At 20.8% G+C, this 14578-nt stretch overlaps 1 protein-coding gene across 2 annotated transcripts; it reads left to right on the plus strand.

Annotated features, from left to right (window-relative positions):
• The first annotated feature begins 7879 nt into the window (after positions 1-7879).
• LOC105366657 (uncharacterized) lies at positions 7880-13315 on the plus strand. 2 transcript variants are annotated; one of them, XM_011505174.1, is made up of 3 exons: positions 7880-8396; positions 12750-12871; positions 12933-13315. In XM_011505174.1, the coding sequence occupies exons 1-3, from the start codon at positions 8063-8065 to the stop codon at positions 13101-13103; spliced, it is 627 nt and encodes a 208-aa protein (XP_011503476.1). In that variant the 5' UTR covers positions 7880-8062; the 3' UTR covers positions 13104-13315. The 2 variants fall into 2 exon arrangements, with proteins under 2 accessions (XP_011503476.1, XP_011503475.1); XM_011505173.1 differs by having other exon boundaries at positions 7889-8396; positions 12750-13315.
• Positions 13316-14578: the final 1263 nt, after the last annotated feature.

Here is a 14578-nt window from a genome sequence, read left to right on the forward strand (position 1 = left end):
AATAATGACAATTGAAGAATATTTAATAGATCAATTTTATTTATATGATAAATTTTATTAAAAAATATACGAAACATAAAAATATATAAAAATTATATGAAATATAATTATTATATAATTATCGAGTTTGGGATTCAAGATTCAAGTATATTTTTTATAACAATATAAATCAAGATATCACTTAAACTTACATATGAATATTTTCTAAAATTTACATATTTTTTTACATTTCTTGAATTATTTTTTGTATGTATATAATTATAAATAATCTTCAATTACCAAATATAATGTCTTTTACATAAAAAATATATTGAAAGAACTATCATTTTATTTTTAATAATTTAAAAATAAAAAATGTGTTAATTATTTAAAATAAATATTAAATTATTCAAACTAAGATATAATGTTTCTTAAATTGTTCTTGTCTTCTTATGTTGTTACTTAATCTTATAAATTATTATTATTGTATGAAAAATGAATTATATAAATAAATTTCATTATAAAGAAACAAGTTATTGAAAGAATTCAGCTACACAAATAATTTACATACAAATACATAAATTATATTTTTATATGTTAATTATTAATTAATTCTCACATGAAATAATTATATCAAATATAATGAAATATTGGTATTATTAAAATTATAAAAATTGCGATATATGTAAAGCATTTTATTAATTTCTTTAATATATACATTTTGAAATTAATAATATATAAAAAAATTTCATAAATATTAATAATACCAATATTTGATTGAAAAATAATTATTAATAAAATAAATTAAAAAAAATAAAATAAAATACAGAAAAGTAGTTTGAATTTTTGGATCAATTGTATTAGCTAAAAATATATTAATAATTTTTAACCACTATTCGGTAAAACAGAAATAAATATATCAATTTTCAAAATCTATTTTTCTTTATATATAATTATTTTATTCTAAATAATAATACTTTTCTATATAATGAATTTGTATAACAACTAATAATAACTTCTTATAAACTAATATTTTGAATAAGAATTGAAAGTGGTAAACATAATACCACTAAAATATTTTTTTTTAATATATTTTTTTGTGTTTTTCATTATAATATAAAAAATTATGATTGTTTCTTTATTACCAGAAGTTGCATAAGAGATTTAGATTGGAAATATATTTTTATAATTATACCAATATGTAATTTTGCTATATTTAATTTCTATAAATTCATATAAATTAAAACTATTTTATTTATTTTATTTTCAAAATATTTATAATCTTATAGTGTAATATATAATTATTTCATTTTATAATTTGAGTAAATCAACGGAACTTGTATTATATACTATTGAATAGATTAATTAACTATAGAATTTTATTTATAATTAACGAATAACATCTAAAATAATTTTTTAATAACATCTATTTAATTTATTACAATAGTTTTGGTTTTATAGAAGATGTAATCTTGTGTTTTAAATAAAAGAATTACAGACACAATTGATTAAAACTCTTTATATTTACGTAATTAAAATCTTACTTTTTTCTATAAAATTTTACAGATATATTATTTTATAATAATAAAATTTGTTAACTAATTTTAGGATATTGCTTTTACGTAATCATACTTCTAGACATAAAATAAATACACATTTTATGAAACTATATTGTTATGAAATTATATGGCCTTGTTAAAATAATTATGCCATGCATCTATAACTAAACATTATAAGTATAATAAAAATTCGTAATATAAATTTTATTATTAATTAATATATAAAATATAAATTTACAATTATTAATACACATGTATTATATTAATAAAACCTAAAAATTATTAATATATATATTTTTTTATTATATTACTTATATGTTAATAAAAAATATATGAGGTATTATTTTTTTTAATTTCTTATAATATATTAGAGAAACTAGAAAAAATATGAGATATTAAATAAAAAAAGTATATTCAATTTAATAAAAATAAATCATAATTTTTCAAAAATACGTTAACATTTAAATAAACATAGTACGGTAAGTAGAAGAAATAGAATGAAATTCATACGTGTAAAAGTGTATACAGAAAAGTATATTTATAGAACTACTTAATTTAATCAGGTAAATTCCGTATCTAAATTTAGTCTATTTTCATCAAGATATAACTAATAAATCAATCGATAAACTTTAACTATATTTTACTCCTATATTTGGTCATTAATAAATGAAATTTAGTATAATACAACAGTGTGAACTTCTTGTAAATAAATTGCATTATAGATATTCCTAATAAACACAAAATGGTAATGAATGAACTTTAAAAATTAATTAACCTTCCTCAATAAATTAATAATTGTATTTCTAATCAAATAAGTAAGCTAAAAGAATACTAAAATCGTAAAAATCCCTATTTCATATTATTAATTACATTTAAGATACATAATCTCGCATTGATATAAATCGCATAATACAGGAGCTTGATAACGGTGGCCAATAAACGTTTTATAGGGTCCCCTCTATTAACCGATTTTCCGCTTAACCATGAGTTGATAAATGACTGCCTATTGACTCTATTGGGATGAAAAATAAGGTAATCTAATAAGGTAAAGAAAGAATCTAATAAGTTAATAAGGTAAAGAAGATTTCCTAATCAATTGACACATAGCGACTGGTTTCAATAAAGTTGCTTATTAAGCACTCCACGCTATTCGAGTCATCGGACTCTTTATAGCCTATACGTCCTACTTAAGCACCGGTTGTAACGGTATTTTGATCCAGATAATGAACCAGTAGACATAAGTTCAAAGGACAAGATCGGAGCCCTGTTTCACAAAAGTAACGAGAAAAAAGATAAAAATTTGGTACGAATTAAGCCAAATTTAATGTTTATTTTAGAAGAAATAAAAATTGCTTTAATTTGCATATAAGAATTTTGTAAATGTAAAGATGCATTAAATTTAAAATCTAATTATTGAAAAGTGGAAAATATCAAAAATAGTCGAATGAAGAGTTATCAAGATAGAAAAAGAATTTTAATATTCAAAATGCGAATGCAATCAATAAATCCATCAACAGCATTCAAAGTAAATTAATATCCGCTTAGGAAGCCATATAATTCAAAACAAAATATTTTAATTATTTTATAATACGTGAATTATAAATTGAACTTATGAATTGAATAAAAATGTTTTAAAATATTTAAGAAAATATTCGTTTGAAATAAACAATAAAGAAAGTTTATAATAATTTTATTTTTCAAAAAAGGTTAATGTTTGTAATGTTTAATGAAATCAATGTATATTGTACTAGACTTACAGGATTTTATCTAAAAGTAATCAGTACTTGAAATTGTCGATAAAAGTTGTGTTTAATAGTATAAGCTCAAATTTTTATATAATAGTTTATATCATAAAATGAAAACTGTTTCAAATATTCTACTCATCTCTTTTAACTCTTGACTAACAAACTAGTGAGTTGTAAATGTAAACAATTTTTCAATAATATTAAGTCCTCTTTTCGTTCAGAATTTAGTGATAATTATTACCATTGGAGCTGATTTATAAAGAATAGATAATCAAACTACGTTTGTCTAACTGGAATTATAGTCTATTTATCATTAAAAAAATACAAGTTGATTGTATATATATTTGTCCTATATATATAAAGTGTGTATCATAACTTTTATTAAACTGACAACATTCATTAAAAACTTTTGGATTGTATTTTACTCAAATTGAATTTTTTCAAAACCAAAAGTGATAAAGTTATAAACTCATGTATCCGGTTTGCGATCACATTATACGAGGGTTGTATTCTTATTGTACAATAATGATATTCGGGCATTTGGAATATTGTACGCTCTATTGACATTAAAGCTTTGTATGACTTTCCACACAAATACGGCTCAGCCTCCTAATTTTTAACACAATGTGGCATAAATAAATCTTATAAAAGGATCAAGTAATCATACAGATTTATTGATTAACCAAAGAATCTTTTCTTGCATTATTGATAAGTGATTTGTTACTACTCAGCTGAATATTTAGGTTTACAAGATATATTTATTAGTCTGTGTCTAATTTAAAATCCAAAAAAATTTTAATATATAAATATATAAGATGCATAAAATAATTAGAGCATTAAAACTTTGATTTTGATATTATAATGAATAATAATCACGATGCCAACTCAATTCAATCTATATATATAATTACAAAAAAATTGTATTTACTACTTTAACGTAATAGTGATATATATATATATCAGAATATAAGAATTAATCATATATCATCGTATGAAAACTTATTTCTACTTATTTTATTACGTAATATTAGTTATCTAAAAGCTATTTTAACCTAGATTAATATTGAAAAAATATTTTCTAAAGAATGTGGGTTATTTATATACACTATATATTTTTTCTATTTATTTTTTTTTATATTTCATAACATTTTTTTTTTACAAATATGAAATTAAAAAATATTAAAATATTAAATATTCTATAGGCTTTATAGACAAAAATTAATATACTACAGCTATGTATTGAATAACATTTATTAAATATTATTTAAAATGTTAAATTATTATGGAAGAATTATTAGAGGCATGTAGTTAAATTATTTTTTATTTTTAGTTATATTTCACATGATTATTATAAGACAAGACGGTATAAATTTTGTATAAACGGTATTAAATAAATTTAATATGAATTTTTATAGAAGAATATTTAATATTTAGTAAGCCATTAGAGATATTTATATTTTCTAAAAAGCGTTTCAAAAATAAAATTTTACAAATTTACTTTTATTATGATCGAAAGTAAAGTGTAGACAAATTATAGAAGTTAAATTCAATTTTTAATTAAATAAATGTCACAAATAATATAAGAAATAAGTATAATAAATTAGATATTTGTTTATAAAAATATTTAAACGATATTTTTAAAGAGACTTAACATAAAAATGACTCAATTATCGTTATAATTAGTTTCATTATATAAAAGTTAATAAACGAAGTGAATATTTTTAATAAAATTTTACATTTATAAAAATTGTATATAAAATATATTAGTATTATGAAAAATTTATATTCTGAAATAAGGTGAGAAATAACGAAAACGAGATAAATATTTTATTTAATGTTTATTAAATAAAACTTAATATTATCATAATTTATATAATATTACAGTCAATAAATTGTTTAAAAAAATAAAATATATAGATTTATAAATAAAAAATTATTTCTAGTAGATGAGAACTATAAAAAATGAGATATTGAATAAACGTCTTTATGGATGAATACGATGAATTTTAAATACAAAAAGTAATGTAAACTGTTAATATTTATTGAATTTACATAAAATTTTTTATTAATTTATACCTTTTTATAAGGTTTTTAATAATATCTATATGAGAAATGATATTTTTAAAATAAAACACTTTATACATTTGCGATTCAAGAATTGTGAATTTCACTCTTATAATACATATCAAAGAATGTTATTTGAAGGCTTAGTTAATTGTATTATCTTAAAAAATGCTTCATTTAATTTTGCAATCTAATATATATAAATCGATAAATCAAATATACGTACATATTTAATTTTATCATGAAAAGACATAAATTTAAGTTATAATAATTGTATCATTTGGTTCCGATTTTAATACATTTTATATTTAATTAAGTTTTAAATATCTCTATATTAAAAATCATTGTCAACTAAAATCATTATGGTTTTGAAAAATAATGAAATAAATACTTTGGGTGTAAAATCAAGTTGTACCTACGCGAAGTATATATCTTAAAGTATATACATGAAAATGATAAAGACTTTAAATTTAGAAATTGAATAAACTTTATTCTAATCAATAAATATATTCCATAATTAATTTAATACATTGTCTCTGTATAAATATTTATTAAATAATAGTATAACATTTATTAAAATAAATTTTATTCAGATCGTATTAGTATTTTAAAATAATTTTGATACTTTAAACATTAATGTTGCTTTTTTAAAATTTTAATATGATTTCTGTAAATATAGTACATTAAAGAATGTATTTCATATAGTACAATTTGTTAATACAATTAAGTAATACAATTAAGCTAATACAATTTGTCAAAATATTATTCTATTGAATTAATAACATATAAATTAAATATTTAAAAATATTTTACTATACAATTAAAATAAAAATACGCCATAATTATAAAAAATTTATAATATAAAAATTGAAATATTTTAAAGTTTTGTAGCTAATCAATACGTTTATTTTTTCTATAGTGCATAATTAGAAAAGGAAATAACGATTGATGTTTTATAAATTATAAAATTGTTAGTAAATAAAAAGACAATTCTATCAATTTTAAGATGAAAATGTTGCATTATAAAAATTTTTATAACAAACAACACAAATCACATAAAATATGAAGTACCATAAAACTATAGGGCTTGCAAAATATACAATTATGTTAAATATTGTATCAAACATTTTCAAACAATTTAGTATAAAATATTAAAAATAGCATTTTAAATTTATTGTTTAGAAAGTTGAATTTTTTATTAATAATTTAGCTACTAATCAAATTCTTATAAAATCTATATTACATAAATTAAAAAAATATATGTATATCAATTCTTTCTAAATTTATATTAAAATGTAAAATGTATTTGTTATTAGCAAAAAATTGTTATTAAAAAAAATTCATTTTTTTTGATAATGTATATTTTTTTATAAAATAATCTTTGTGAAACTAAATAATTTTTTAATAATTAAAAGCCATTAAGTGAATATTAACATATATTTCAATGATAATAAGTATTATAATTATATATATAAAGTATATAATACAGTGTATAATTGTTATAATTAATAATAATTAATAATAAAAATAATACTTTAATTCATATTTAACTAATAACATATTTTTATAAAACAGGATTATCCAATAATGTAAGTATTTGAGTATATTAAATTTTTATAATTTTATTTTTAAATTATTAAAAAATTTTTATTTCTGTTGAATCAAATGTATATATATAATTACTTTGAACTAGTTGAATATGAAATAAAGTAATTATATATAGACATTTAATTCAACAGAAATAAAAATTTTTTAATAATTTAAAAATAAAATTATAAAAATTTAATATACTCAAATACTTACATTATTGGATAATCCTGTTTTATAAAAATATGTTATTAGTTAAATATGATACATTAATTAAGTAATTTTATTTTGTTGAAATTAAAAACCAATTTAAGAAATTTGAAACAAAGTGTGAGCATATTTGCGAAGAATATTATAAAAACTTAAATATTAATTTGACAACAAATTTATCTCTATTTCAAAGTATTTCATAGTTTATATTAATAGAAAATATAAAAAACAAACAAGAAATATAGCGATACCATTAATTTACACATAAAACTTGTTTAACTGTTATTGTTAAATCTTTATATAACAATAATAAAATACTTTATAGATGATACACATGATTTTAAAAATTAAGTACTTGCAGACATTAAGTTTAATTAGGGAAGCTTTAAAATATCATTACAATATACAAAATCCAAAGGTATATCCATATATTTTAATGTTTAAATACTTTATTTGAAACTGTAGGACAACTGAATATCTAGTATTTTAATGATTAAATAATTATATATAATTTTATAATTGAAATTTTGGAAAAGAGCAATCCGTATTTCTTTCTTTAACTTGCCTATCATGTGTTGCAGACAGTATCAATAGCATTCATGATTCTAGAGGTGAAACGGTAGTAACGTCATGTTACCAGATTTGAACGGAAAAAAAAGAAAAGGCTCGGTAAGCCTGCAATGCATCCCTGGGTGGGGAAGACCACGGATTGGCCAGGGGCCACGAGTTGGGGGCCCTCATATATGCGCATCGCCGCGACCATGAGAAACTTTACAACCACCTCAGCTGACGAACAAGAACTGTTACAACAAGCAAAAAAAGGCTCAGAGTATTTCAGTCTACATTTTTCTTCAACGGAAAGTCTAGCAAGATCAATCAGGATAGTAATAGATATTTAGAGGTCTTTAGAAAATAACAATGAGGTGGATTATGTATATACTTGGGCTATTTTTCATGGCGATGCGAGGTGGTTTTGTGCAAGGGCAACATAAACAACAAGAGAATGAGGAGGAGGGAGGAATTCTCAATTGTCTTTTCAAATCAAATTACGTGACTTGTATGAAGAAACGAATGGCTTGGGAGATAGATAGAATTGAAATGCAGATCACTGGTAGAGCTAGCCAAATTCCAATGTCCAAAATCATTGAGGAAAGTGGCAGCTTGCTGGCCAACGGCATGCATACCATTTTCAGACCGAAAAAAGACGATATCAAGACCCTGAAGACCTATAAGAACGCAAACTCTGAAATCGGTAAGATTTATTTTATTTTCTACTTATTTTTTGTCGAAGAATTCCTCAATATCTTACATTATTATGAATGTATTTAGTTCTGAAAAAATATTATCACAATCTTTACAATTCATTATGACAATAATACTTACACTGATAATATTTATAGCAACACTTCATTATCTTACTAATATAATTTATAAATGTATACAAACCCAAATAAGTATTAATTGATTATATCACTTAAATTTATAATTCGATTAATGATTTTCAAAATACTTTCTTAATAGAATAACTAAGTGTTTATAAATGTATTTTTTAATATGAGAAGTAGCACATTAACATAAGTCTAAGTCTAAGAACTACCATATATTAAATTTATGATTATATCTATATTTACAAACAAATACCTGCCTTTATTTTAATATACTTCATTAGATTTAATTGTAAAATTATCCAATTTTTGTATACTTAATACTTATAATTTGTAGTGTTCATTTAAAAATAAAATAGATCTTATTGAATTAAAATGATAGGAAATATTATATATCTAAGGGAATAATTAAAATTGATAATTTGAATTTTTCAATTTTATATTTTAACGTTATCTACATTAAAATAACATATAATTCTCTATTAATTTTATTATAAGACTTTAATTACATAACCTTTTTATCAATTTCAAAAATTTATGAAATACTTTTAACATTTTATTTCCATAATACTAAGAACGACAACAATGACATGCAATATAATATATATACTCATATGAGACGGAACCTAAATATACTTTCCCGTGTGCAACGATACGAAATCCAATATTTGCATTTGACATCGTTACAAGACAAAATAGTAACGGAAAAAATTCATACACCGAATCAAATTTAGCACGATTATAAAATGACTATCATCTGTCTACTATCAAAATAAATTGTGTTTTTATGTCACTGATCATATATATTTAAGCAAGCGAATATCACGACAAATCGTAAATAACGGTAAGCAAAATATAGCAAACTGTGAAATCCAAGATTATTCAATTGATTCAATTGAAAATTAATCGTTAAATTATCTATTATCATTTTGAAGTCTATTTATACGTAATTTAAAAAATTTTAACGAGATATGTATAGGCGCTTACAACTTTTCTTCACAGATGTTGGTGACAAATTGAATACGCCTTAAGGTTGTTTATTTGACGTTATAGATTATTAAGTGTTTTTTTTCTGTTGCATCAATAACATTTAACAATAACACTTTTAAGTAATACATGAAAAGATTCGTGTATTGTAAGAATTGTATAGAAAAAAATTAATAATAAAAATATTAGCTTTCAGGAATCATAAGTATATACGAATAGTACGTTTACTTAAATGCAATTGATACAAGAAACATTTATTTACATTGCTTATTCATTCTCATATTTTTATTATTATTAGCCGTATCATGATACTGCTGTTTATATATGATTAACTATTTTATCATTATACAATGATTTTCTATTTAACAAATGTTTGTATTTTAGATAAATTAATTTAATTAATTGATTTGATTTCATGATAATATTATGTCTTAAGTTTTTTCTTAAATAGAAAGTATAAATATTTTGTTTTTACAAAAATTTATTTAAAAAAAAAGATTTAATATTTATAATATAAAAAATAATAAAAATTTTTTAAATTATTTAAAAATTGGCCCTTGATTAATAGCTTTACAGCAAGGCTTTTTTTACTAAGAAAATAATAAAATGGAATAATTTATTAATTGATTAAAAATTTGTGATAAAATTTAAATTTAATATAATAAACATATTTGAATATTGTTAAGTAATACTTAATATATTAAATATCTTATATTAACCTATAAAAAATTAAATTGAAAAATAATGATCCGCTTTCTAAGCACCCAGTTTTTTCAACTATAAGTGCTGTATATATAAATGTATTTTAGACATTCAAGGTTTAGAAATGATTAAATCAAATGAAGTTGATTGAATTCAAGAAACTATAAATTATTCACATTCTAATCATTACTAATATTAGGTATATGCTATTCATAAGATAAAACAATTTTTTTAATAACTAATGATCTCTCAATAATAATCCATTTTGACAGTAATGATAATTTCTCCTTGCCTATCTACTAAAATATACAATTTCTGAGAGGACAATAGACACCTTGACCTATATGAAGTTTAATTTCGGTATGTTATACTAGTATGCAATACACTAAAGATGCGTGAGAGTAAACAACTCGAAGTAGAAAAATAGATTTCAAGGTCATCTTTCAAGGTCATCGTGATAAAGAATAACGAGTCCAATAGATTAATGGAGAATGAACATCTGCTAAACAAGAAAAAAAATATATCGTCCCCCATTTTACCATATGGTACTATTACTATCTCTTTCGGAGTTCTTTAGTTTTTCTATGTTTAAAAATGAGATATTATAAGCTATTAGAAAAGAAAACTGCACAGATTGCATACATTCGTTTATGTCTGAATTGCTAAATAAATTAGAAAACTTCTAAATAATATTTTATATCATTTTTAATACATTTTATTTTGCGAATATATCTGTAAGATATTTTCAATTAATTTTGATATTCTTTTATATTTTTAAGAGTTACAAAAGGTAACTATACATACTGATAAGCCAATCATTAAACGTTACATTAAATAATCGTTTTCAAATTTATTGAAAAATTGTTATCAATAAAATTTATTCTTGAAATGATACATACATCTTTATTTTTTTATGCCTCTAATATTTATTATAGCTATACGAATTTAATAATTTTTTCAATTTTATAATATGGGTAGATTAATAAAATAATATTTATTGGAATTCTACTAATAGGTCTAAATATGTATAATATTGTGAGTCAGATATTAAAAAAACTATCTAAGAGAATAAAAATATATACGAACAATTAGAAATTCATATTTTTTCATTGAAGGTTTTTAAATGCTTATTGAATATATTATTATTAATAGAAGACAGAATATACAGACATTTTTATTTGATTAGAAATATGTTTATATGTAATTTAATTAGATCCTTTTATGAATATATCAAAATATCAATTATATCAAATATATCAAATATATCAAATATAAATCAAGTCCATAATAATAATATAACATTATTTAGTTAATATTGATTGGAGAATATTAATATTTGAATAATTTTTAATAAATTAACCGAATATACTTCCGATGACATTAAATTTGCTGCGAATATTAAATAAGCTTTTTATTATTTTTATTTTTTACACATTATAAAAAAATATTCTACTTGTTAATCACTATAAGTTTATTTATTGGAACCTCATATTTCTTATTATCTTTCAAAACATAAAAATTTTGACTTGTATATATTGTATGTCTTATGCTGTTTTTACATTACTTTTTTATAATTATTTTTAATTTTTTACTAAATTTTAAATATTTAAAATATTTATAATGATATAAATAAATAATGTATTTCAATTTTAAAAGTTTTATAACTTGACTTTAAATAATTTAGTTCATTCTATGATATAAATCCAGATACCCTATAAATATTACTTTTATACCATAGCATTAAAAATTAAAAATATTTTTAATAAAAATAAAAATTTTTATTTAAGATCTAACTTTTTTTAAAAACGATGCATGTTTAATTTAAAGAAATTGTTAAGAATTATGATCATGAAATATTTAAACATTATGAATTATGACATTAAAAAATATATATTTTTATGGCAATGATGTTATTTGAGTATATAAATTTTAATTGTAATTACAATAACAATAAGAGCTTATGATTCGAGATTTAATTATGAATAAGATGTTTAAAAAAATGTTTAGTTAAAATAGAGAATCTTCTGTTCTTCACGATCCTTTTATTCTTGAAGGAGTTTACATATGTAAAAATCTATTAACCTTCATTGTAATGAACTAGTTTAGTATAAACTACGTGAACATAAGTTAATTATATATTACTATAACCTGTATTATATAATTTGCATATTTCATTTTTGTTAACTCACTAGACACAGAAGAGAAAAATGAATAATAAATCTTCAGTATGTATTAATAAATTGAGATCGATAAGTCAAAACGTTGTTTAAAATGTAAAACTCACTGCAATCATTTAATTTAATAAAAAACGATCAATGATAATCAACAACAAAAAATAGAGTTCATAATTTTAAGATATTAATTGAAAAGGCAAATAGTAATTTTTTTAAAAAATGAATAAAGTAAGTCGTCGTTTTTGTACTTAAATTTACTAGACCCATTAAATCATACCCTTTTACAAGTATGAATAAAAATTTAAATGGTACTGGCACTCAAACTACTGTCTGATAAAAGCTTATCGAAATTTACAGAGTCACGGAAAAAGAAATTAGGTAAAAAGAAAAAGAAGCATCTACAGAAGCTCCTATTGATTGTAATGCTGCTTAAGTCGAAAATCAGCCTCCTGCTACAACTTCTCTCGACCCACTTCCAGGTGAAGTTTTTTTTAATAGCTATTCTCAGCTTACTAATGAATGCTGCACGATTCTGGCTCGATATCAAGAAAGGTCATCGACCTTCTAAAGTTATTTATTATGAACATGCCCAGCATCAACACCATTATGACCATGACGACGATCATGGTATCTGGGGTAGATCCTCGGATGAAATACCTCAGGAGCTCGCCTACAGTGCTTACGCGCCAGAACTTTGATAAACCAACCTGAACTGCGTGATAGAACAAAAAAATTTGTAATTTTGATATACTTACTATCTTTGAAAAATACGGTATCGTTTCAATAGAACTAGCATTGATGATTTTAGCATAACTTCTAAATTGTGTTCGACAGACAATACAAAATTAAAAGCTTCACCTATCTACAAGAAGGTTTAGCCACAACGAAAATTAATGAATGAAAAATAAATATGAGCATAGATGAATTACATGCAATATTCATAATGAACAAATTTCATGTTAATTAAATTTGATAATTCAATTTTATAACATATTAAAAGTACCATTTTAAATTCTAATATTTTTTTTACCAAAACAAAAATGTCCATGAAACTAAATTCTCATAAAGTTTCATTTAATTTAAAGAATCTTCTATACGTAATGTATAAACTTATCATTCTCTTCTGTGCACTTTACTATTTATTTATTTAAAATGTTTATATTAACTAAATCATGCAGATATAAAAATCATTGAATAGAAAAGTTTATAGTAACATAATTTTCTTTAAATGGATAATTATAAAAAAATTAAAAATAACCATTTGCCATAAATGTCATGCGAAACGAATTATATGTAAAAACTATTGTATACATTGTTATTATATTCAGCACTTTATGTAATTTATTTAGTAATTTATTTTAGTAATGCTATTTATTTCAAATAGTGATTAAAAGTCAAATACTTTACCTAAATAAATATCATGAATAACTTGTATTTGTTCCTTCCCTTGTTAATTATATTGTCTTTAATTAAAAATATAATGAAACTATGTATATAATTTTTTATATTGAATATGCGGATGTAGAATCCAGTAATATACGTACAGTAATTCTTAAATTATATTTATTATACATATGTAACAGATTTTGAAAATTAAATAATTAACTTACGGATGATGTTTCAAAATTAATACATTTTTCATTTATAAATATATTTTAATTAAACGGTGAAAAAATTATATTGGAATGATATTTACATAAAACGAAATTATTTATTTAAAAATTATACAACGGTGAGCCAATATGTCATTTAAAGAAAATGTGACAGAATAATAAAACCTTTATTTAAAATGTATTTTTACATTATATTTCAATGTACATACAAAATACGTTAAATCTATTTTTGGCTTGTTCATAATTAGTACACAATTAATTATTTCCTATTAATTCGAGTCAATCCAAAAATTTTGCAATATATTAATAATGAAAAAATTTGTTATAGTTTCATTTTAATAATAAACTGCTAAGTTTATAAATAACTAAATTATTAAATATTTTTTTATTTTTCCTCTTTGTGAAATATAATTAGCAATGCTTGAACAAACATATACAAAATAATGAATGCTGTAAAATTAATATTAAAAAAGATAAAATACGTAATCATGAATTTGATATTTAAATTTTAGAGTAATGCTTTAGTATAACTAGGCTGTAATTTGCTTCATAATAAAATTAATGAATTATTAC

Source organism: Ceratosolen solmsi, unplaced genomic scaffold, assembly GCF_000503995.2.
Source record: "Ceratosolen solmsi marchali unplaced genomic scaffold, CerSol_1.0 scaffold9, whole genome shotgun sequence".
NCBI classification, from domain to species: domain Eukaryota; kingdom Metazoa; phylum Arthropoda; class Insecta; order Hymenoptera; family Agaonidae; genus Ceratosolen; species Ceratosolen solmsi.